This window comes from Asterias amurensis, chromosome 12, assembly GCF_032118995.1.
Source record: "Asterias amurensis chromosome 12, ASM3211899v1".
In the NCBI taxonomy this organism is placed as follows: Eukaryota; Metazoa; Echinodermata; class Asteroidea; order Forcipulatida; family Asteriidae; genus Asterias; species Asterias amurensis.
In genome coordinates this window covers 7,861,595-7,882,726 of record NC_092659.1, presented here as the reverse complement: position 1 = coordinate 7,882,726, position 21,132 = coordinate 7,861,595, and the positions used below count along the sequence as shown (strand labels likewise).

The 21,132-nt window shown below is 38.3% G+C and overlaps 3 protein-coding genes across 4 annotated transcripts in view; 2 read left to right on the top strand and 1 right to left on the bottom strand.

Moving 5' to 3' along the window:
• Positions 1–95: 95 nt before the first annotated feature.
• On the top strand, positions 96–4,585 carry LOC139944777 (mitochondrial fission 1 protein-like). The gene is made up of 4 exons (XM_071941884.1): positions 96–196; positions 1,823–2,032; positions 2,699–2,804; positions 3,923–4,585. Exons 1-4 carry the CDS (start codon positions 152–154, stop codon positions 4,009–4,011), a joined length of 450 nt encoding a protein of 149 aa, XP_071797985.1. The 5' UTR covers positions 96–151; the 3' UTR covers positions 4,012–4,585.
• A 993-nt stretch (positions 4,586–5,578) lies between these two features.
• On the bottom strand, positions 5,579–15,512 carry LOC139944775 (uncharacterized). The gene is made up of 3 exons (XM_071941881.1): positions 14,971–15,512; positions 11,678–12,192; positions 5,579–11,185 (listed from the first exon to the last, which is right to left on the bottom strand). Exons 1-3 carry the CDS (start codon positions 15,018–15,020, stop codon positions 10,374–10,376), a joined length of 1,377 nt encoding a protein of 458 aa, XP_071797982.1. The 5' UTR covers positions 15,021–15,512; the 3' UTR covers positions 5,579–10,373.
• LOC139944774 (integrator complex subunit 6-like) overlaps positions 14,792–21,132 on the top strand; it is a 26,863-nt gene continuing 20,522 nt past the window's right edge. For both annotated transcript variants that reach the window (XM_071941880.1, XM_071941879.1), the window contains exons 1-2: positions 14,792–15,024; positions 15,258–15,335. In XM_071941880.1, coding sequence (XP_071797981.1) covers positions 14,914–15,024; positions 15,258–15,335 — 189 coding nt within the window. In that variant the 5' untranslated portion in view covers positions 14,792–14,913. The remainder of the gene's footprint in view (positions 15,025–15,257; positions 15,336–21,132) is intronic.

Here is a 21,132-nt window from a genome sequence, read left to right as displayed (position 1 = left end):
TTTTTTCCCGGTAGCTCTAAATTTACATATAACTGTAACCCTCTTTGAAAAGTGAAACTTTTCAGGGTACTGGTACCCGTCTGTTCCCCCGATCCCGCGTGCTTTTGTATGAGAGAGAGAACGGCAACCAACTAGCAGCTACAAATCCAAGATGGAGGCGATTGTTGAAGAAACTGTGTCGGTGGACGATTTAAAGGTTTGTTCTGTCACATTATTCATTCAAAAAGACTTCGCACGGTGGCATTTGTTTAGATATTTGCAACTGTAACATTTTGCTGTAAATGTTCTGTTTAATATCGTATCTGTATAGTGTCTTTTGGAAAGCTTTCCGTATATCCTGCCACCACTTTTTCATTTCCTTCGTCGTGAATTACTAAATAAAAATAGGCGAGCCTAATTAATATTTAATAATAAAAATGTTTCTCTTAATCTTATCTAACAAACATGATATTGCTATTGAGAGTTGAACAGTGTGACTGTGTGGACTAAGAGTCGGTGTCACAGTGACAGTGTTGTAAAAGGGTTGATATTATGTGTATGATCAGATAAAGCCTAAATAAATTAAATAGGCACTCACTCGCTGCCTTGATTGAGGCTTGTTGATGACACCCTGTAAAGAGGCCTATCCTAATGTCTATGTATGTTGTTGGTCACACATGATGATGGATGTTGTTGATGGTAGCTATTGTCAGAAAAGGCCAGTCTTTTCAATCTTATTTTAAATTAATACTAATTCATAAATACCCCAGACAGTTTCGCTATTCCTATAGTGCTACTAGTGGTGGAGAGCGCGTCACGTGGGTGTGTATTTATAACTATAAACCTTTGTTTGTGACCGGTAAAAAGTGTTAACTCATGGGCGTGACACGCGACCTTGCACCTGTTCTTATTAGACAGTTTCTTCATTCCTATTGGTCGAGAGCAACGGCTGAAACAGTTGTGCCACATCACGCGATACGCGCGACGCGCACAGCATTCCCTTATATTATAAGGAGTTGTCTACCGAGGGCGGCGGAGGGCTTTACCATTTCATAGCTGGAGGGGTATTGTGTTGAAAGGAATCATTTAACAATTAGAATTTTTGTATTTATTTGACTTTTTGACCAAAAAGTGATGATGTTTTTGACCGAAAAGGTATTTATGAATGGGAATCAAAGTGTGTTGAATCGGTTTCCAACTAGTGGTTTAAACCCACCGAGGCCTGGTTCTTTATAATTTACCTCAACTTCGTCTCGGTAAAATTATCAAGACCCAGGCCTCGTTGGGATTAAACCACTCGTTGAAAACCTCTTCACTACACATTGATTCCCTTATTTACTAAAGTATATTGCGACTAACTTTCCTTATCACGCCACCACTTTTTCACTCATTTTCTCAAGAAAATGGGATATCTCATTGAGTGAGTTGAATTAGATACTATATTTAATATTATTGGCCATACAGAAACCTTTCCTTAATTGTTGTAGGCCATGCAGACCTATATCATTCATATTCATATTAACATTAAAAAAAAGGCAAACCTGTGTGAGTGCGCCCTGTGAAAAATTTGACCTCAATATTTATGCACAATTTGTTGTCGAACTCAAAGTTTCAATAGAATAAAGTAGACTAGAACTATGATTTGACCATAGAGCAAGCCACTATCGTCTCCACAGAAAAAAACTGTGTGGATCATTGTATTCTACTTTTAAATTATCTTTCTAACCTTACCAATGCATTTCAAAGACCAACTAGACCGATCCAAGGCAACATGTTCCTTTAACCAGTGGTCACATTTTTGAAAAACACCCTCTACTAAATGCTTTTACTTGACAATTTGCAGAAGTATGAGCACGCCTACAACAGTGAGTTGGCAAGAGGTAGAGTGTCTGGACGGACTCAGTTCAACTATGCATGGTGCCTGATTAGAAGCCGCTACACCAACGACCAGAAGAAGGGGGTAGCCCTACTGGAAGAACTCTTGCATGGAGGCAACCCTCAGGTTCGCCGTGACTATCTGTTCTATCTTGGCGTTGGCTACTACAGGTTAAAGGTACGTCTTAAACATTTTTATTCAACAAGCGTCAAAAGAAATGGCTGGTTTTGCACTTAAATCTACATGTAGTATTTGCCAACTTTCACTCACCCATTTGCAAGATAAACTACTTTTACCTGACTGATTTTGTCAGAATTTTCACATCGTTAAAAAGGTTGAGTTAAAGATTTGTTTTTGTCAACATAAGATAAATCGTGTTTGTGATGGAGCAGTCTAGTTCACCGAACCCAAGCTCTGGTATTGTCAGCAGCAGAGTGTGGGTTTGATTAATTACACTTCTGTCCTTGAGCAGAGCCACTTAAACATTGCTTCGTGAAAAGTTGGAAAAGTAGTGCTCTACCAGCCAGGCTCCTAGTGGATGATACCATGCCGACTACATCCTTGCAGGATGTGAAGGGGTAACTTTGTTTCACCCACAGGAGTAGGTGGCACCATGCCCCCTTGTGACATTTAATTTTGGGTGCCAGCCCAAATCAGTTTAGTGTAGCCCTCACCCTTGAAAAAGCCATCTGGCCCTGTAGTGTGAGGTGACCTCTTTAAAAAATACAAATTCAAAAGGGAACATGGGGAAATTAGGAATCAAATCACTGAAACACCAGATGTTTTTTTTTTTCGATGGGTTATATTCGTAAGAAATCTTTTGATTGTGTGTTTCTTCACCAGGACTACACCAAGGCGCTAAAGTATGTACAAGGATTGCAGCAGATTGAACCTAACAACACACAAGCCAAGGATCTAGAGCAACTTATTAAGAAGAAAATGAATAAAGGTAAGCTTGGTTCTTAAAGACACTAGACACCTTTGGTAATTGGTGTATCTTAACATATTGCACAAAATATCAAACCTGTGAAACTTTGAACACAATTCTTGGCTGTGAAGTTGCGAGATAAAAATGGAAGATTCTTGACTTCGGGACTCTAAATTTTATTCTTAGGTCTCATAATTAAATATTTTATGGAAAATTACTTCTTTCTCGAAAACTACGTTACTTCAGAGGGAGCTGTTGTAACTGGCCATAGTGCTCCTCAAAAAATGCCTTCTTTACAGCCTTGATTGCTGTGCCAGTTTTGCTCACTTTCTGTCGTGCCCTTTTTACGAATTTGTTTGTCTTTGGGAAATTTGAGGACTGTTGCGTATCAGGGTGACATCATTAAAGTATAGATCGTATCAAATAACCCCTTTGTTGCTATGAATTGTAGGGCAGGCCGTATGCATGTCCAAATGTGTTCACAAATGAATCACGCAGCACCAGCGTTCCCGGTTTGATTTCTATGGCACATTACATGTTTGAGTGAATTAGTTGGGCAAATGGGAGTGTGATGGACATTGGTATTTGTGTTGTTTTTTCGAGTCAGAGTTTTTTTCGAGTGAATAATAGACCGTATTGAATATGACGTCACCGTTCAAATACCTGCCCTACAAGATGGCGTCTGCGAGCGTGTGCGTGTGTGTGTGCGCGTGCTTGTGCCGTAGAAATCAATGTCCTGCTTGTTTCTTTGTTGTACGCATTTAGACGCGCATACGGTTTGCCCTACAAGATGGCGACTTTCAAAGCAAAAAAGGTGTCACTCAATACAAAATGGAACAACTGTAGCAGGACCCCACAAACTCGATCTAGATGTATATAAGGCTGTGTGTGTGTTTGTGATTTGTGCATTGCCTTTAGCCATCTGGCTAGCTCAATTGTCTAGTGGTAACACTATCTGTTCTAGCAATGCGAAGTCTGTGGTTCGAATCCCACCCATGTGATATGCTTATAAGTTTTCTTTTTCACATAACTCGATCGGGGAAAGTACTGAACACATTGGCGCAAGGGTAAAAACCCAATTACTTATTGCATAGTATTCTATTAATAATGTTTTATCTGTATTTTTTTCTCGTGAACAGAAGGCCTTTTGGGAATTGCAATCGTTGGTGGGGCAGTGCTGGCCATTGGCAGTCTGGTAGGAGCTGGCATAGCGTTAGCCAAAAAATGAATAACAAAACACTGAGAAAAGCGTAAGGTGAAATGGACCTCTGCAAAAGATATCTGTTTAGGGATGCCAAAATAACAATGTGTTGTGTGCATGGTGATGGACTGTACTGGACAATAGAGGGCGCTATACATTGCCAGTGCTCAGCTATGATTATTTCTAAAGAAGTTGGTGAATTACTGGTGTATTGTTAAAATGCTGTACCAACCAATTTGGATGCTGTACTGGCGGATAGAATGACTACGCTACATGTACAAAAACTTCTTGGTTTACTTGACATACTCTACAGCATTTACACAAGTGTTGGTCTGTTTGTACATCAAGACTGTAGCAACACGGTGCACCAGCCTAGTGTGTCACCAACCAAGCAAGATCAACAAATGAAATCAAGCAGGGTTATACTGGGTGCCTGTGTGGCTGGAGATTCTGTCCCCCCGGAGATTGTGTCCCCTGGTACAGCGATTTGTGTACTTTTGAATCGTCCTCATTCAGCACATGTTAAAGGAACACGTTGCCTCGGATCGGACGAGTTGGTCTTTGAAAAGTGTTTGAAACCGTTTGTTATGAAATGCATATGATTAGAAAGATATTTTAAAAGTAGAATATAATGATCCACAAACTTGCCTCGAAATTGCGTGGTTTTCCTTTTACATCATCGACTAACAGGGTCGGCCATTTATGGGAGTCAAATTTTTGACTCCCATAAATGGCCGACCGTGTAAGTTAGTAAAGTAAAAGGAAAACCAAGTAATTTTGAGGCAAGTTTGTGTGAATTATTGTATTCTACTTTTAAATCATCTTCCTAATCATATGCATTTTATAACAAACTGTTACAAACGCTTTTTAAAGACCAACTCGACCGATCCAAGGCAACGTGTTCCTTTAACTTACATGTACCATAAGGGGGACAGAGTCATTGGGGGGACAGATTTCTCTATGACAGCTACTTGTAACTCTTGACGCAGTGCCAGATCCAGAGTTCTGTTTTCCTGCTCTTAAGTTGTAGCTTAAATAAGGGTCGGAAGGATAAGGGCCCATCCCAATGTCATAGTTCTGCTTACAGTAAGCAAAGAACTGGCATTGATAAAAGCAGGGAATGCGACACTTACGCAAAGCGTTTATTACAGGTTAGGAGGGAAATTTAGAGTGTGCATACTCCCATCGTACAAGGCATTTTTCGCCAACAAAGCTAGCGCAGAAACCCTGCATATTAAGGGGACAATAGTGATTGTTGGAGCAGAATTCAGCGGTAAGCAGAGTCATGAAATTGAGCCGAAGGTTTCAGCCTTGCTTTGGAAAATCAAACTAAATTGAGGGGCAAGGATTGGCGATTTTATTCACCAGTTATAATAGGATTTGAAACTTTGCATGGTGGCAATGATAATTAGGTGAGGTTTGCGGTAGCACCATGTGTGTAAATCTTGTTTAAAGGAACACGTTGCCTTGGATCGGACGAGTTGGTCATAATAAAAGCGTTTGTAACCGTTTTTTATAAAATGCATATGGTTGGAAAGATGTTTTAAAAGTAGAATACAATGATCCACACAAGTTTGCCTCGAAATTGCGTGGTTTTCCTTCTACTGTGCGAACTAACATGGTCGGCCATTTATGGGAGTCAAAATTTTGACCCCCATAAATGGCCGACGTGTTAGTCGACGAGGTAAAAGGAAAACCACGCAATTTCGAGGCATGTTTGTGTGGATCATTGTATTCTACTTTTACAACATCTTTCTACCCATATGCATTTTATAACAAACGGTTACAAACGCTTTTCAAAGACCAACTCGACCGATTCAAGGCAACGTGTTCCTTTAAGTAGTGTTGGTTCTGAAGTTGTCAACCACAGGTTCTTTTCAGAATCAACACTACTCAACAGATATTTACACATATGGTGCTACTGCAAACCTCACCAGTTATACATTATATGTGGAGCTCAGGCGTACGTTATAGGTTCCTAAAAAAGAATAATGTTAGCTGCAAGACTTGACAACAATTCAGAAATAATCACAATTGATGGGGCTAGCTCTGCTAGTGTTTTTTTTTTTACAAGTTCACAAGTGGGTTTTTGTTACAAGTTTTCACAAGTTTCAATTTAATATTTTTTAGTCTCAAATTATATACTTTTTTTGTAAAATGTATTACAAAGTTGTTATTTCCATGGATCCAGTACAAAATTAGTTAGAAACTTAACATTGACTCACAAAGCTGTTAAACTGTAAGTCCGTTTCTTTCAAATTTATTTTCAATCCCTAGAATTTGTTTAATTTAGTGGTGGAAGAACATACTTTGTTCGGTTTTATACTTTCAAACTTTTTTTTCGAGGTAGTCATAGAATTCAAATATTCTTGGAAATTGTTGGTTTATAAATTGTAAAATACTAAATGCACAAGTACGCCTTCTAGATACAGCTGCTCAACAACTTTAACATTAATCTAATACATAAATGGCAGTTTGGTCCAAAACTCATATCTTGTGCATTTTAAAAGTAAATTTATCATATTTGTATGTAAATTTGAGATGACTATTGCTGCTGTTGTGCTTAAAATTAAGTGCATCATCAAGGCTAGCAATTGGGACTTTGCTACAAGCATAGAGCAAGGACAAGAAGGTTGTACATGTATCTCCTTAAAATACAACTTTGGTTGCTTGCAACTCTGTAGTTAAACTCACTGATACTTGAAGGGGCACATTGCCTCGTTTGAATTAATTTTGGTGTAAAGATATTTGAAAAGCAGACAGAATTTTCCGCTAGTTGTATTTTAAAAGCTTGTTTTGTTAAACACGACTCACTACTTCAGGCATGCAACTTTTCAGCCGATTTCCTCTTTTTCCTTTCAAAACGGTACCATAGAAAACTGAAAATTAACACTTGCAATTAGAAAGATATATGTCTGCCACTTAGTCCAAAATACTGAAGGTATTTGTGCGTGGACTATTTAAAAGGATAAAGAGTATTTCCAAACAGCAACCTTTTAAGAGATTTGAAGAAAATGTGGCCCCTTGAGTAATACTTTTTTAATTGTCTTGCTTTTTTGGATGTACATAAAGTTTTACTTGAACATGTAGCGTACATGTTCCTAAGATGTTTTCTTCTGAACTGTGCACAGCCACACAATCATGGGTACATTTTTTGTACACCAAACAGATACATTTTGAGGATCTCTTTGAAGATCTTGTATTCCACAAACTCGAGCACTTTTTATTTATCAAATGACATCAGTGGTTTACAAACTGTTGTTTGTAAAATGGACACTAACAAAATTTGTATCCATGACTGTGACTGCGCACTGCTACTCTAAGGTTAATGTATATTAATAAATTGTCATAATTCTGATGGCACAAAGGCATGTAAATACCAAAAAATGTATAGGAATATTGTTACAAAAAACGTTACTGTTAATGTGAACACTTCTAAATTATAATAAATTAAAAGAAATATTGTATCTAAAACTACAACTTGTTAATTTTTCTGTACATGTGTTAATTTACTTGATGGGTGACAAATGTGAGTTTTAATCTCTCATACCAATATCAAACGCAGGTCATTGTCTGCTACACTCCTCATTTTTGGAGTAGAATTGCACGTTACAATTGTGGCAAACGTATAAAAACCAGTATCACCTAAAAGCACACCTCACTGTATAGCACACAGGGATATTGACTCCCAAAATGGTACAAGCGAGATTATGTGTTGACGACATTAGCTGCATTGGATCAATAAGTCGTTTTGAGGTATCGTGGACATAGCACTTTTACACTACATGTAAGCCTGGTTCTACTTCCTGCGAATCTGATATGAATTTGACCTCAAAACTCTGTTTTGCTGTGAATATTCGCAAGAGTTGAGCACAGCTCAACTGCTGCCAATTATTCATTGTGAGTTTGTAACGTCAACATTCGTATCAAATGCGCAAGAAGCCTGAAACAGACTTGAGATTTGGGTAAGTTTGTCTGTAGACACTCAAACCAAACAGTGCAATACTATAGCATCCTCCATTCAGAATCTCAGAATCTGAGAGCCCAAAAGAACTGTTAAAAGCACACAATATAACAGCACATTCCTGAGGTAATAATTACAAATTACAAACATAGATAGTTTAAAGGGAAGGTGTACATTTCATCATCACTCTTAAAATTCATGGCAATAAATACTTTTGGTTAGAAGCCTTCACCAGCTTTCGATAGTACAAGGCATTTAAAAGAAACGTGTCACTTCAAATAAATGTGCTTGTAAAAATGTATCCGTTTTTATGCCTCCAAATTTGAGTAAGAAAAGCGATACTGACAGTAACATTTCTCAGATTGTGTATTCCAAATTTTGATTATTCTTAAACATGATCACTCCTGATTTTGGGCGATATCTCAAAATTGTGACCACCTTTAAAATAAACTTTTCCAAGGTTAGTTTAATTGGGTATTACATGATTAAATGTTCCACAATGTAGCAATGCCCTTCTAAAGCAATGGATCAGATAACAATTATTTTGAGAGTTTTAGGCAGTGTCTGGCTATGGCTGTTGGGTGCAGTGACAATGTTGAAGGATTGGCATTCTCAGCCACCTTGCCATAGACACAGCCAAAGTCAATTCAGACACACACTTCCTTCCAAGACTAGACCTGGGCCCAATCTCATAAAGCTGTGAATCGGAAAACATTGCTAAGCGATGTGAGGGAATGAAACTGAGATAAAGAAGTTTGAAGTTTAGTTGTTAAGTTGAACTCACATTGCCACATTTGTTTTCCAATGCTAATTTTAACCCCTGTTGGATGTAATTAAAGGCAGTGGACACTATTGGTAATTATTCAAAATAATTATCAGCATAAAACCTTTCTTGGTCACGAGTAATGGGGAGAGTTTGATGGTATAAAACATTGTGAGAAACGGCTCCCTCTGAAGTGCCATAGTTTTCGAGAAAGAAGTAATTTTCCACGAATTTGATTTCGAGACCTCGGATTTAGAACTTGAGGTCTCGAAATCAACCATCTCAACGCACACAACTTTGTGTGACAAGGGTGTTTTTTTCTTTCATTATTATCTCGCAAGTTCGATGACCGATTGAGCTCAAATGTTCACAGGTTTGTTATTTTATGCATATATTGAGATACACCAACTGTGAAGGCTAGTCTTTGACAATTACCAATAGTGTCCTCTGCCTTTAATTATCAGGAAGGAAGTTGTCAATGTATTTGTTGGATATAGATCATATTGAATAAACCCTTTGTTGCTATGAAAGTCCCAATCTTGTAGGGCAAACCATACGCGCATCCAATCGCATACATCAATTAAGCACGCAGTATTCCCGGTTTGATTTCTACAGCACATGCACACACACACACACGTTGTAGGGCAGATATTTCAACGGTGACGTCATATTCAATACGGTCTACTCATTATTGGCATGTTTGTCTTTTTTATCCATAATGGTACAACTGACCTATTTAGCTAGATTGCATCACAATTGCTCTTGCTTGGTCAGTTGAGTTTCAACAACAGTGACTAACTTTCACAATTACATGTTAGAGATACATTCAACGATTTTAGTAAACGGATTAGTAACATTAGTAAAGTGCTCTTTATTTTATATAAAAATTAGTATGGAAAAGTGGAACAAAACAGCAGTGGCACAAAATCAAAAGTCCTGTCTGCTGAGACAGCAGAACAATTCAAAACCCGGTTAAAAACATCTGTTTACTTTGTACAATAACTGTTGATTTCCTTTTACAGCGCATAGGGACCTCACAGTGATATGCGCTATATTTATAGTATAGTTTTATTATTATTATCATTATAATGCCTTTGCATCAATGTAAATTGAAGGACTTTGAGGCCTTGTTGCATGAGGCAACTAATTTGTAGTCCCAGTTTAGGACCAGTCCTAGGACTGACACTGACAGGGGTTAAACAATACTTAAAAGGCTAGTCCCAAGTTAGAACATGTGTGACATATGACTTGTCTTTACTCATTGTGAAATCCACCCTGGTTGCATGTGTAATTGCTTCATACAATGTATGACATGGACCTTTGACTTTACAGTGGGTAACATCACCTCAGAGTTTAAAGAGTCGAGAGCCTTTATTTCTGGCAAAACTCTAATTTAAAAGTTATGCTTCAAGCCCAGTTCATATTCCTGTTCCTGCGGATGCCAATGCAAAGTGAATATGGCGTCACAGGGCTGTTTTCGTAACGAATGTTTCGCTGGAGTTGATCACATTAAGTCAACTGAAGCGAATTATTCGTTGTGAAATTTGTGATGTCAGAATTCATATCGCATTTGAAGGAAGTATGAACCGAGCTTTAATCTTACAGAGTTGAAGTTTTATGTCTACTCCGGCATGTCTGGTAAAGGAAGTAAATAAATTTCAATCATGTATTAACACCACCGCGCTGTTGCCGTGCCTCATTCAGCTGCTCCTTGACGAGTTCTTGCTGCAAGCGCACCAGAGTCATCTCAGCTTCGTGACGCTCCTTCATGTGCTGAACTCTTAACTGGTGCTCTTTACGCGCTAAGCTCATCTGAAACTGTCGATAGGTCTGCCCAGTATCCTCATCACTCGGTAAAAACGTAGGGTCTGTCAGAGTTGTGTTTGGTTGAGTAAATGTCTGGCTTATGGATCTCTTTTGACCTGTCTGTCTTGGGAGATGGTTTCTAACAGCTGTGTGAACGGCAGAAGGTAAGATGGTTGGGTCTGAAGATCCGTTAAATGACTTCGCTTCAACATGTCCATTATTGATGTACAGATTATCAGAGTTCATCTGTAAGGTGCTTAGGCTCGCGGGATGTCCATTGTGCAGAAGAGAGTTCTCCATGATGTCATCTGTTTCCAAGTTCAAATCCGCGTGGCTCATGACACGATTATCGACCAGTCTCGGCATATTGTCGCCTTGATTGTTTGTTACAGATCCTATGGGCGTGGTCTGTAATGAATAGGCGCTGTGTATCGTAAGGCCAGTTGAATTGCTGTCTGGTGGGTCCGTGTGAGTTGTAACAGTGGAATTTTCAGCGTACGACACCAAAGAAGAGTTGAACCCATCAAGACCTCTAGCCATTGGAGATGATGTTGGAATCGTTTCAGAAGCTGTGGTGATGCAAGACGTAGACGGCAACAAGTTTGAAGGATCATCGGTTTCATCGGTACAGTCAACGACGTCAAGTTCATTGTCTGAATTTTCATATCCTGTAAATGAACAGAAAAGATTCAAATTCAGCATTTTTTTTTTAACTCTCAACCCCCAAGATTCAGTGCAAAATTTCAAACTGTTTTTTCTTTTTTCTTTTCAGTACATAAAAGTATTCAAAATCATTTGAAAAACGCTCTCTTTGAAGTTTGGAAGAGCACTCTTGTACGGTGTTTCAAAAACAGTCTCAAAAAAGAGATTGCCACATTAACCGAGAGAAACACCAACTTTTTGCACCTGAGATACCTTCCACTTTGAAGTAATGTGGTTATGAAATAAGATGTCAGTCTTTATCCCCCAAAATGTGAATCTGAGAAATGTTACTGTCGGATACATACATTTCTCAGATTGTGTATTCCATTCATAGATTATACTTCCTGCGTGGACATAATAGCTACCACCCTTTGAACTGAGTACTTAAAGAGGATTAAAACACCAGAGGTTCCAAAAACAAGAGGTATTTATTTCCCTTTGGAGAAAGTCATGCTCACCTTCTTGAGTTGGTGATGCAGACATGGAACTTTGAACTTTGATGTTGCTGCTTTGGGGAAAATGAAACTTCTGTACCTCATCAGCCAGATCCTCTTGTTTGACTTTCTGACCCCCCTGTCTCTTCCTACCACTGTTTCTGATACGCTGCAGTATATCAGAGACAAGCGCACCATAAGGAAGGCTCTCTCTGATAGGCCCATGCCCGTTCTCTTCATACTCCTTTATCGTTTCAGTATAAATCTGTCGAATAGGTGTAGCCTCAGTGCGTGCTCGCTTACGCATGATAGTCAGCGCCTGGTCGGCTGAGACACCCTTGTGATCTGGCTTGTGGCTGTGCCCATTGTTTTTATAGACGATACGGCCGGAGCTCAGGTGCAACTTTCCTTTACATGTGCGGTCCGTGCATCTAAAGTACTCTTTGTTGTACACCGTCATGTAGCGGGAGTAACGATGTCCTTCACATATTAAGATACGATATTTGTTTTGCCTGAGAAAGGAGTACTTCATCTTGTAACTATAAAAACAGACAGAAAGGGAAAGATAGTTAAAAGTGGCCTGATATGTTTTGACCCTAGCAGAGTCTTTCTTGAAGGCTAAATGACACACAACAAACATCGGGTGACTATGTGTAACATGGTATGAATTTCAAGAGGAAACGCATTTATTTTATTTTTGTATGCAAGTCGCCTGACACACAAGGCCTGAAGGCCACTTCAAGGTGTGGGCTACAATTATTTTTTCCAGAGGCCATTGCCACCTACTCCTAGGGCTGAAACAGGGTTACCCCTTTCACAGTCCATACGAATGTAGGCTTGGGTATCATCAATTCAAAGCCTGGCCGGTAGAGCAGAAAGCACTACCTCCCCAATTTTATGTAGCAAGTGTCACGACCGGGATCCGAACCCACACCCTGCTGATCAAACACCAGTGCTTGAATCCGGTGCTCTTAACATGTCACTCTTGCCTTGATGTCAGCAGTGATGACCTACATGTAGCACAAAATGAGATCACAATGTTTCCAAAATTACCCATTTCAGACACATATCTAAATCCCTCAAATTATCATTGGCACACACTTCAAATGACAGTATCAAGAGTTAACATTCATAAGGCTTGGACGTGTACTAGTATACTAAAATTTGATTCACTATGTCTGAAATCCAGAGCCGAGCTTTAAAAAAAAAAATGGCAGTGGCCGGACACTATTGGTGATTACTCAGAATAATTATTCGCATAAAACCTCACTTGGTGACAATAAATAGGGAGAGGTTGATAGTATAAAACACTTCCGAGAAACGGCTCCCTCTGAAGTGACATAGTTTTCGAGAAAGAAGTACTTTTCATCGAATTTGATTTCGAGACCTCGGATTTAGAATATGAGGTCTCGAAATATTAAGCATCTGAAAGCACACAACTGCATGTGACAAGGGTGTTTTTTCTTTCATTACTCGCAACTTTGATAACCGATTGAGCTCAAATTTTTACAGGTTTGTTATTTTATGCATGTTGAGATACGCAAAGTGAGAAGACTGGTCTTTGACAATTACCATTAGTGTCCAGTCCAGTGTCTTTAACAATTTCTATACTGTGGAGTGTTTTTTTCTCCAGGGTCTTGTTAGTTTCTTGTCTGGTTTTAGAGGAGGGAGGAAGCATCAAATTCTACAAGTAGGTATTGGCTATTCAGTCATGATGGTATTGTAATCATCAGCTCAGTAGGCTACGTCCGTGTTAACTTCACCCGTAAAAACAGCTCTCCCTTAGCCAAATGCTAGTTGAACACCAACCACAGGGACCAATCAAACTATTCAATAAAAAAATTGTAGCATTCTCTTCGCCTCTCGCAGGAAGTTTACTACTAATTGTACCGAGGCCGAGGGCTGCTGTGGCCTCATTATCTAGACCTTGGTAACGTTTAATTTAAAGGTTTCCCAAGGACTTTTAAAAAAAAAACTGTCCGGAAAAAAAGAAGGGCAAAATTAAAATGGCCGTGCCCTTTTCAGTGACTGGTTGAATCATTGCACTCTGGTCTGGTTAATCCATAGAGTTATATATAAGAACTAGAGCGCGCACTGGCCTATATACGCGCCCCGGTATGCGAGCAGGCGGCCATTTTCTAAGTTGACAAAACAGCTATCTCAAAGCGTGTGTTTGTGCGGCCATTTTGTAAGTTGAACAAACAGCATCGCGTGAGCGTTCAATAAAAAAAAAAACAATTGTGTATTTCATATTCAACGCGCGTGCAGAATGACGCGCTTGTCACCTTGCGGTTCCGTGGTGTTTGTGCACGAAGCATCACTCGTGCGCCCTCTAGTTCTTATATATAACTCTATGGGTTAATCCTTTCTCCATCAATCTTATCTTGATGACTGGAATTTGAATACCTAAAAATAATAATTTTTCAATGCCAGAATCCTAGTTTTGTATTGTAGTTTAGTCCTATAGTTTACTATAGCCCATTGCATGATTGCTTGGTAGATAGAAGCATGGATTGCCTGACCATAGAGCAAGGCTGCGTTTCCCCCATGTTGTTAGGGAAAAAGTGCAACAAATTTGATTTTTTTTTTTAACAGACGTGGCAGATACATGTACTGTAGGATAGTGTATTGTAGCCTATACTATTCTACCGCCATCCATCCATTCCATGGTATAATAAAAATAGTCTTTATTTTAGTATAAATAAGTCCTTAATTTTACTCTTGTTTGTCATGTTCCCTTCAGTCAAGTTTCATTATTTGTATACAAATTTATTAGTAGGATCAATTACTAAAATTAAACAGTTCAGATTGTTATTGTCGACCGGACAAACAATTGTATTTTTAAAAGCAAAACAAGGCATAATTCACATGCATAACGTAAACATTAAACAGCGTCCCATATAATCACTTATCGACCATTGAAAAGTAGTCTCGCGTGCAAATTTTAGTCTGCTACCATATCTCATTATACACACAGTTGAGAATACATGGTTCTAGTTTTCAGACCAGATTTCACCTCATGAAGCTACATGTAAATAATATGCAAATTGATTCTATTTCTGTCAACCAATCAGAAATATCATGGCGCCCATGTCACGTGATCATTCTATGTGGCGTTTTTCGCTGCTGCTAATTTAGGCAGCTCCGAGCGAGCTGCGAAGGAAAAGAAAGTGCAAGAAAACGTCCTCTGAAACGGGTCAAAACGGCCCCAAATCAACCCAAAATTACGTCTGCAGATGAACTAGAACACGTACTACAAGATGCCGTTGTTAGTTTTTCTTGTGGACACGAGTTCGTCCATGAACCAGCGGACTCACCTTGGCACTACGCTACTCGACATCGCAAAAGGCGCCGTTGAAACCTTCATGAAGGTAGGCTAGGCATAGATAACTCGTCCGTGAGGGGGTGAAGAAATGAACTGCCCACGATGTGGGTGACCCGATCACCCAACTATCCCCAAAAACTTCATAGTTTGCCTTCTCATGTCATCAATATAGTCAAATTGTTTACTCAAATTTATTTCTTAATTATTCCATTCTCTAATGGCCATCATTTCATTTATTTTCATGACATGTTTTTGTGTATTTTCCGTCCCGCCAAATAGCTTCGCTCCCGGGACCAGGCAAGTCGGACAGACCGCTTCATGCTTGTCAGCTGCGACGAGCCGCCGGGAACTATCAAGGTAAAATCTTTCACATATTTTCCTCCAACTACGAACGCAAGCCGTCTGGAATCTTGGTCATATGTACACTATGGGTTGTTATAATCCCTCGTTGTGAAATTTATTGCATGAGTGCGATTCAAAATGGTGATATTCATCGGGTAAATTTTGATAGTGTGGGCTTGCTTACCACGGAAACTGAACATTTCTGGACGAATGATGCATTAAGGGTTTACAGAGTGCACACACACGCACGCGCACACACACCACGCATGCATTTGACCTCAACACGAGGTCAAAAGATTTGCATATTATTTAGTGTGTGACTTTTTAGTTTTAAAAGTAAGGTTTAGCTTGCACTGTTTGAATTGTTTTTATACACTTTGTTTTAACTTACAATATTTCCCTTTTGGTTAGCTTAAAAGTGAATTATAATGTAATGCCACATTGTCAAGCCATAAGGCATTTGTTTGTGTGCTTTTTAATATTATTCAACATTTTGTATCAAAACAGTTTTTGTAGCAAAGTGAACAATTATTACAAAATTGAATAGTATGTTATGATATGATACTTCATTGACCTTTTGTAATTTAAAGCTATACAGTTAATTTATTTATTCTTTTTAAAGCCCTAAAAAGGGCCTGTCCTCGGGCCATAATTGGCTGCAAGATCTGATATATTATTTCTGATCTTAAAGCCATTATACATTTTCGGTAAACAGTATTGTTCAAGTCCCACACTTCGTGTATCACAACTAATATATAAAATAACAAACCTGTGAGAATTTAGGTTCAATCGGTCTTCGGAGTCGGGAGAAAATAACGGGAAAACCCATTCTTGTTTCCGCGCGTTTCGCCGTGTCATGACCGCCGTGTCATGACATGTGTTTAAAATAAATCCGTAATTCTCGCTAACGAGAATTTATATTGTTTTAATGTTTTCTCAAAAAGTAAAGCATTTCATGGAACAATATTTGAAGAGAAGTCTTTCACCATTACCTTCTATAAACCCTGTAAATTATTTGTAAATCTGTGAATTTTTTTATTTTTTTTTCTGTACCAAAAGGGTATACATGTAATGGCTTTAAACCAAAATGTAAAAAGTGAATTTCATAGAATGAATTTATGTTTTCCTACGTTTCTCATGTTTTTAACATGTTTCTTAAAGAAAACAAATCGTCTGTTTTATATAAAATCTTTTCAGACATTTTTATCTGAAAAAAAAGTATAACAAAAAAGTTAAAAACACGTTGTCTGGGCTTCTGGTGATGAACATACCAAAACGAATGATGGTCTTTAAAAGTTTTATTTAACACCGTAATCAGTTCATTTAAATCTGTCTATTTTCTACTCCGTCTTTCACTTGAGCAAATAGGTAGTTCCCTCTTTGTAATTTTGTTGAAACTTGAGTCTTCAAAACGAAATTTGGTCCAGACTGCTGGGACTGTTGCCAAGGTCAGAGGTGACTGAGAATGTGTGTGTACTGTGTATGTTCTTCAATATTCTTATGTCTGATGGAAACAACTTTGGAGCATTGCCAATATTTGAGTAAATGGGTACAATAAATGCTCTATCCTTGTTTGGGTATAGCCCATTATATAGCTCTATGGGGTAGCCACTTCGGGTGTAGTTGCGATAACGTAACCCTCCTGCCGACGGCGGAGCCAGAGGGTCACAAAGCTTATTCGAGTGAAAAAGGCGAAATAATTTAGTCAACAGATTTGCTCAATTTTTACGACTTTCAAAAATCATGACAAAAATTCTAGGAACACGAACTTGATCCTCAATGTCTAATGAATAACACTCAAAAACACAATCGAGAAAATATTTTAGGGAAAAAAGGACAAAAACTTACCAGATCCCGGAGCGACACAGTCACAAATTTCCCAGGTTCTATTTTGAACCTGTCGCATCGCTATTTTGTGACTTCCCAATATGTTCAACGCTTTATTGGTTGGTCACCAAGCGCTGAACCACAGGTACCAGCCAATCAGCGCTTGGTGACCAACAAATAAAGCGCTGATTGGCTGTTACCTGCGGTTCAGCGCTTGGTGACCAACAAATAAAGCGTTGAACATATCGGGAAGTCACAAAATGGTCGTGCGATATATCAACCTTGGACATTTGTGACTGTTTCGCTCCGGGATCTGGTAAGTTTTTATACTTTTTTCAAAATATTTTCTCAATGGTGTTTTCAATGTTATTCATTAGATATTGAGGATTAAGGTCATGTTCATAGAATTTGTGTCACGATTTTCGAAAGTGGTAAAAATTGAGCAAATCTGTTGACTAGCTGATGGGGGATCAGAAAATTTGAGTTAAACCTTTTTTCGAAAGATTGAGGAAATTGTTTCAGCAGCCTGAAAGAGGATGAGATACGATTATTTTGAAGCCAGATTTGAGTTATGACTCAAATCAATCAAAAGGGGGAGGTGCCACACCCACTAATTCTGAGGTCTCCAATTCGAAATCCAATTCAAATATTTTAGTGGCAAGTTACTTCTTTCTCGAAAATTGCGTTACTTCAGAGGTAGCCGTTTCTCATAGTGTTTTATACTATCTACGGCTCCCTTTGATGTAAGGTGGTTTTGAGATGGGGTAATTCTCACTCAAATATTGGAATCAGGCTTGAAGCCCTTTTTAGGCATCTGAAGCACAAACACAAATTGTGCAACATTTGTGTTTTTTTTTTTCATTATTCTTTTGCAACTTCGCTTACCATTTGAATCCATTGAGGAAGCGTTTGGCTTTCCCACCTGGTACTTGCCATGCCCTGGTTGTTTTCGTCATGCTCTTTTATTTTAATGTTCCAGTGCAAACTAGCATTCTCCTCATTAGATGCCCTTTATCACACACACAAAAATACAATAAGATGCTATAACTTAAAGCACATTCAGCTTCATTTACTTCATCATCATGTAGGCGGCAAGTTGAACCACAGTGCTCTTTCCTGACATTTTCCTTCAGGTATAATGTGCTTCAAGAAAAAAAAAAAGTACAAGCCTTTTTTCAGCAAAAGGCCTAAGGCCCAATTGATTAGGCCTATCTGAGGATGCAAGGAACCAAATTGATATTAAAAAAAAAAACCATACAAACATTTCTTAAAAAGCAGTATTTCCTGCTTTTACCTAATAGATGTGAAACTGGTCTCAGACTGGCTTTTAAAAATTTGCTTAAAGCAGGTTACAGTTTCTGCTTATTAACAGATGAAATTGGACCCTGGCTTTAGATAAAAACATTTAAAACTCAAAAAGAGTATGAATTTCATTTCGTCGTTCGTACCACGAACTGACCTAACTTGTTCACTGTTTTAAGAAACGTGTTCAGAGAAAATCACGATTGAAGTTGCACTACTTTTGAAACTGCTGTTTCGGAGTCTGCTTACCAACTTTATTGTATTATTTTATGACGAAAACAAAGCTGAATACTTTATTCATACAGAACTATCAGTGTGTTTTAATCCTTAAAACTATTTTAATAAGTAATTAATTCCTAAACAGATGGGTCACTTTGTGAAAATGAAAATTTCATTGTTGCCTGCAGCGCGCTGTGTACAAACCAATGCGTAATAGAGACCTATCGAGATCGGTCACTTTGTGAAAATACTACGCTCCCCAGTTAGGTCACTTCGTGGTACGAAAATTTGCATGCGCGCCATAATCGTGCGAGCTGTAGCTTATAGTTTAACCATTGGTAAAGCGACGTATCTAGATAGGTCACTTTGTGAAAAGTCAAAATGGCAAGTCCAGCGATGCGTCGTTTATTCTAATTAGTGTAATTACCAAACTATTACATATTAGGCACTGAAACTGCATTGAGTTTGTCAATAATTTGTTTTAAAACAAATTTGCAAAGTGTGATTTTGTGTCAGTTAGGTCAGTTCGTGGTACGACCGACGATTTATGAACCTGGGGTTTTCCACAATAGTTTTTGTTTAATGCTTAGAAATTGAACTTTGTGGTCCTGTTACGTTATGTACACACATATTGTATGGTTTTGTTTTCTAGCATAAACTTATATAGTGTACGTATGTAGGATCAAACACAAAATCTGAAATTTGGTTGGTTGTTAATATTTGCCTGTTGCTCTTGCTGTGTTTTGATGTTGCAACTCTCACTTAAAGGCAGTGGACACTATTGGTAATTACTCAAGATAATTATTTGCATAAAACCTTACTTTGTAACGAGTAATGGGGAGAGGTTGGTGGTACAAAACATTGTGAGAAACAGCTCCCTCTGAAGTGGAGTAGTTTTCGAGAAAGAAGTGATTTTCCACGAATTTGATTTCGAGACCTCAAGTTTAGAATTTGAGGTCTCGAAATCAAGCATCTGAAAGCACACAACTTCGTGCGACAAGGCTGATTTTTTCTTTCATAGTTATCTCGCAACTCCGACGACCAATCGAGCTCAAATTTTCACAGGTTTGTTATTTTATGCATATATGTTGAGATACAGCAAGTAAGAAGACTGGTCTTTGACAATTACCAATAGTGTCCACTGGCTTTAAGCACGTGTGCCTCACTGAGGCAATCCAAAATAGATGCAAACAAAACAGAATATGAATATCACAAGGCAGGTAACGTGTTTTGAAACTCTGCACTTGTCCTGTTTAAAGGAACACGTTGCCTTGGATCGGACGAGTTGGTCTTTGAAAAGCATTTGTAACTGTTTCTTATAAAATGCACATGGGTAGAAAGATGTTGTAAAAGTAGAATACAATGATCCACACAAACATGCCTCGAAATTGCACGGTTTTCCTTTTACCTCGTCGACTAACACGGGCGGCCATTTATGGGAGTCAAATTTTTGACCCCCATAAATGGCCGACCGTGTAAGTTCGCGCTGTAAAAGGAAAACCACGCAATTTCGAGACAAACTTGTGTGGATAATTGTATTTTACTTTTAAAACATCTATCCAACCATATGCATTTTATAAAAAACGGTTACAAACGCTCAGTTATCGACCAACTCGTCCGATTCAAGGCAACGTGTTCCTTTAATGAATATTACTCACATGTCCATAGTGATGCACCATTTCTTCAGTTGGGATTACTTTTTAAATAAAATTACCTGCGGGGCTCAGGTGGGTACGTAAATTTGAATGCAATTATAATTTTTTTTTCTATAAATAAACACTTTTGATCTGATAAAAACCTTTTGGGATCAACAAAAATTAAGACTTTGTTATGGTTGGCTTACATGTAAGTCTGGTTCAAACTTCCTCCGGATGCGAAGCAAATTTTGACGTCATAGGGCTGGTGTTTGGAATGACACAACTGTTGCGGAATGTTTGTTGCCAATTCGTGACATCAAAATTCGCTTCGCATTTGCATTTGCATTTGCAGGAAGTATTATGAACCTGGCTTCAGGCCTAAGAACCGCATACACAATGACAGACAATAAATCAAAGTAGGTTAAAGGCAAAAGATTTTGTACCTATGGGAACCGCTCAATTGTTTAAAATTCTAAATGAATAAGGGGATACAATTTAAAAAAAAACTAATTTCAAAAGGTGCCAGCATTTTTGAGATTTCTGAAAATCTGGAGCGGTTATGTCCACTCAGGAAGAATATTCAGTTATTGGAGTAGACAATCTGATAAAGAATTCCGACAGATCTTCAAAGGAAATTTGTTTATAAGAACATAATACATTTTATCATCTGCATTTCTTCTAATAAGTAAGTTTTTATAGTCATTTGTTTTTGGAGTAATTATAAAAATTATACACTCCATTTAAATGCACTGGTGGGCACATTAGGTAATTGAAGGTGTACCCCCACATGTGCATTTTAAAATAACAAAACCTGTGCCAATTTGGGC

What these genes read in the sequence shown, in the direction of transcription:
- LOC139944777 (XM_071941884.1), top strand. Translation starts at nt 152, where the DNA reads ATGGAGGCGATTGTTGAAGAAACTGTGTCGGTGGACGATTTAAAG. An exon ending in TGTCGGTGGACGATTTAAAG is followed by an intron (nt 197 to 1,822) that starts GTTTGTTCTGTC and finishes GACAATTTGCAG; the next exon opens with AAGTATGAGCACGCCTACAA. An exon ending in TAAGAAGAAAATGAATAAAG is followed by an intron (nt 2,805 to 3,922) that starts GTAAGCTTGGTT and finishes TCTCGTGAACAG; the next exon opens with AAGGCCTTTTGGGAATTGCA.
- LOC139944775 (XM_071941881.1), bottom strand. Translation starts at nt 15,020, where the DNA reads ATGAAGGTTTCAACGGCGCCTTTTGCGATGTCGAGTAGCGTAGTGCCA. An exon ending in TCGAGTAGCGTAGTGCCAAG is followed by an intron (nt 12,193 to 14,970) that starts GTGAGTCCGCTG and finishes CTGTTTTTATAG; the next exon opens with TTACAAGATGAAGTACTCCT. An exon ending in TGCATCACCAACTCAAGAAG is followed by an intron (nt 11,186 to 11,677) that starts GTGAGCATGACT and finishes GTTCATTTACAG; the next exon opens with GATATGAAAATTCAGACAAT.